The sequence below is a fragment of the Micropterus dolomieu genome, linkage group LG21, assembly GCF_021292245.1.
Source record: "Micropterus dolomieu isolate WLL.071019.BEF.003 ecotype Adirondacks linkage group LG21, ASM2129224v1, whole genome shotgun sequence".
NCBI classification, from domain to species: domain Eukaryota; kingdom Metazoa; phylum Chordata; class Actinopteri; order Centrarchiformes; family Centrarchidae; genus Micropterus; species Micropterus dolomieu.
In genome coordinates this window covers 23,795,681-23,799,482 of record NC_060170.1, presented here as the reverse complement: position 1 = coordinate 23,799,482, position 3,802 = coordinate 23,795,681, and the positions used below count along the sequence as shown (strand labels likewise).

Here is a 3,802-nt window from a genome sequence, read left to right as displayed (position 1 = left end):
TCATCCATGTAGACAGTCAGGATCCTACGGTCAAAGCTATCTATGGCTCGCCCACCATACATCACCTAGAAAACATTATACGGACAAGCGAAACTTGCAGCATAAGCTAGAAACATAATGAATATACAATTTATTTAAACATAATGAGTTCAGACTAACCTCCCCAATAAGGTATTTAAGACTTCCCCAGGGAAGATTGCTGTCTCCTTGGTTGTGAGCTTTGGTCAGGTAGGTGTTCAGAATCTCCATACACACCTGTTGAGCACAGTTACATAGTTTAAACCACTAAAAAGTGAAATATAACTGTCATTAAACCACTTAAATAGAGACTAAAAATCTAACAAAATCAATGATATCTAACGTAATGCAAATGACTCCTGTGCCACTTACGAAGAAGTCAGACTCGTTGAAGTCGTAGAGGACATTCCAGCCAATCTTGCCATACTTGCGCCTCTCTTGCACCACAGCATGGAAGAAGGCCAGCACATACACAAGGCTGCGGAAGGCAGGGTGTGGGCATGCAGTCAAGGCCTCATTTGATATTTTAGAGTAGGTGGCTCTCATGTTCAACTTGAGGCCGTTGGGAGGCTCCGTCACTACCTGTACACAATATTAAAAGTACATATAAACACCTGGCAATTTTTAATTCCTGTCCCATCAAAACACAGGTCTTAACAAGCCATTTGTCCTCATATTCAGCTTTCAAGGTTTCTTTTTCCTACCAAAATATGGATAGCTAAAATGCTTCCCTTGTTTGAGATTTTTCACAAATGTGTGTAAATCAGTTAAACCATTTACAGTTTTTCTCAGTCGCTTTGGTGCATTTCTCAGATCAGAATTGAAATTCTCAAAACTAATTGTTCAACCTCCACATCATCTCATCACTTGTGCACATCAAAAAAGCACTTTCTCATTGCAAAAAATTGCAAATGACTTGACACACTGATGCAAATGATTATGTACAATTGTCTGCTGTTTCCTACATTATCACTTGCTTATGTCCTGCTGATCACAATGAATTATACCAGTCTCTGTTGAATAATCTTACCCCCCAAAACATCTAGGCATAAGTTCATTGCATTAGTCACTACATGCAAAATGGTTGAACACGTTATCAAAAATCAAAGTTAAAATCCATTATTCATATCCTTTGCCTACAAGTATATAGCTAAATGAAATGTTGTTTCTTATGGACTATAAACAAAATAAGAATAGACAACAACATAGCAATAGCAACACTCAGACCATTCACCCACAATACCAAAATACACAGTGAGCAGTAATACAACGAATGTTATTTTCCCCTGAGAACGGGATATTTACAGTTTTTCTCTGTCGCTTTGGTGCATTTCTCAGATCAGAATTGAAATTCTCAAAACTAACTGTTCAACCTCCACATCATCTCATCCGTTGTGCACATCACAAAAGCACTTTCTCATTTGCAAATGATTATGTATAATTGTCTGCTGTTTCCTACATTATCAATTGCTTATGTCCTGCTGATCACAATGAATTATACCAGTCTCTGTTGAACAATCTTACCCCCCAAAACATCAAGGCATAAGTTCATTGCATTTGTCACTACATGCAAAATGGTTGAACATGTTATCAAAAATAAAAGTTAAAATACTTTATTCATATCCTTTGCCTACAAGTATATACTGTAGCTAAACGAAATGTTGTTTCTTAAGGACTATAAACAAAATAAAAATAGACCACAACAACATCACAATAGCAACACTCATACCAATACTCAATACCAGTAAACAGTAACAATACACAGTGAGCTGTAATATATATGTATATATATATAAAATGAATGTTGTTTTCCCCTGAGAACGGGATAATTAATTTTCTCGGGATCACGAGATAACAAACCATAGCTGAATACAGGGGCTGGCAGGTTCTTTAGGATAATTTCAAAGCAATTACCAGTGTCACTGGTTAGTTCAGTTGGTAGAGCACAGGGCTCAGTTTGATTAGTTTGATTCCTGTTCTTGTTGACTTTCTTTTTCTTCTTTTGTGTGTATTATCGTCTTCAGCAAATTTGTTATGAAGAGATTGAGGGGAATCCAATCACACATTTCCCGACGGCTATTTCAAAGGTTCCGAAAGTTGTCAGGAAATGTGTAATGTTACATGGATTCCCCTGAATGAGAAGGAATTTCCTCTGCCTGGGAATGATGGGGAAATGAAAAGTCCATAGGTTGATGGATGTGGACCAAGAACGCACATAGTCCAACACGTGCTTTACAGTAATGTGAGCATGTGAAAGTCTTTTCATAAGAACTTTATTGAAGAGGATTATGAAAAATATAAATAAGTTTAGTCTTCAGTGAGAATTGAACACCTTAAACCTATAAGTTTTATGCTCTACCAAGTGAGCTAACCAATGATACAACAAACCACACTATAATTACCATTATGGTTATCTTGAAATCACGAGAAAATGATGAGTAAAAAAATATTTGATTAGGGCTTCCGTATATATATATGAATGTGCATGTCTATTAGAATTTTTTTGTAAATGTGTCCTGAATTGATGAAGATATCTCTTGTGATGTGGAAGAGAATCTGTGATACAACAGCCAACAGTCCTGTCTTTCTTTTCTTCTTACAAGGACATGCTCTGTCAACAAATTACAGTCCGAACAGTAAAAGCATAACTTTGAACTGGTGAAAATGATATATGCCACACAAAAAAAGTGCAGTGCATTTTCAATCATTGTCATCAAAATCTTAGCCAAAGTGTATATCAGAAAATACTTACAGAGTACACTGTTATATTGACAAGATAGCTAAACATTTTGACTTGCTTGTTCATAAACAAGACACAAGAACTTGTCGTTCTGATGGCACTGACCAGTTCAATGACATAAAGATTTGCTTTTGAGAAATAGACTAAGGATTTTGAGCAAGTTATGGTATTTTGCTGGTAATCCACTGTGTTGTGATGTTTGTACTACCTGTTTCGAGAAATGCACTTTTTGTTCTGTTTTGCAAATGTTAAGGATCATTCGAGAAATGCACCAAAGCGACTGAGAAAAACTGTAACACTAGTTTAAAAAAACATTCTGATATGTATTGGGAGTATGTGACTGTTACTTCCATGCTCATTGAATGTGGTTATCCCCCACTGGTGTGTACAATTTTTAAAAAGTATCACCTTGCTGTACTTGAAATGCTACAATGTCATACTGCCAACATACAGAATAAAAGCATAAAATACAACACGTATTTGAGAAATTCCTTGTGTGATTTTAGAAACTTAACCCTCCCATCTACAAAAATCCAAACTGCTGAAGGTAGAGAAAATGTGTTTCACCTTTAGAGACTTTTGCAGGATACCAATGGGGAAATCCTTAATGGGGTTAGTGGTGATCCACAAACGGAAGTTGGGGTTGGGCTTGGTGATCCTCTCTAAGGACTTCTCCAGTTCCTGTAGCCACTTTACCAGCAGGTGGCAGTTCTGTAGCATCAACCACTGACCACGGGACACAGCCCTCTCCAGCAACTGCAGTGCCACCTTTTTACAGGTACAGAAGACAATTACTCTCAACTTCTTAACTTTTTATTTTTACTTAGTGTGACTACTTAGTGATCCTTACACTCAATTCACTTGACCAGACTTAAGAAGTCTTCAGTACCTTTTCTTGGCCTTGGCCCATAGCGAGGAACTTCAACTTGCCTCCAAAGCCTGACCTTTCTGCTAGTTTCTTGAGATCACTGCCTGGGTCAGAGCCAGGACTCAGGATGAAGACAATGGGGGAGGAAGGTGTGCTCTGCTCATAAACTGCATCAA

The 3,802-nt window shown here is 37.5% G+C and overlaps 1 protein-coding gene across 1 annotated transcript in view; it reads right to left on the bottom strand.

Annotated features, from left to right (window-relative positions):
• Positions 1-3,802, bottom strand: part of LOC123959896 (dynein axonemal heavy chain 10-like) — a 24,109-nt gene that overhangs the window by 1,793 nt on the left and 18,514 nt on the right. The window contains 4 exon segments of the mRNA XM_046034226.1: positions 160-255; positions 391-600; positions 3,326-3,526; positions 3,648-3,747. Of these exon segments, the coding sequence (XP_045890182.1) occupies positions 160-255; positions 391-600; positions 3,326-3,526; positions 3,648-3,747 (607 nt within the window).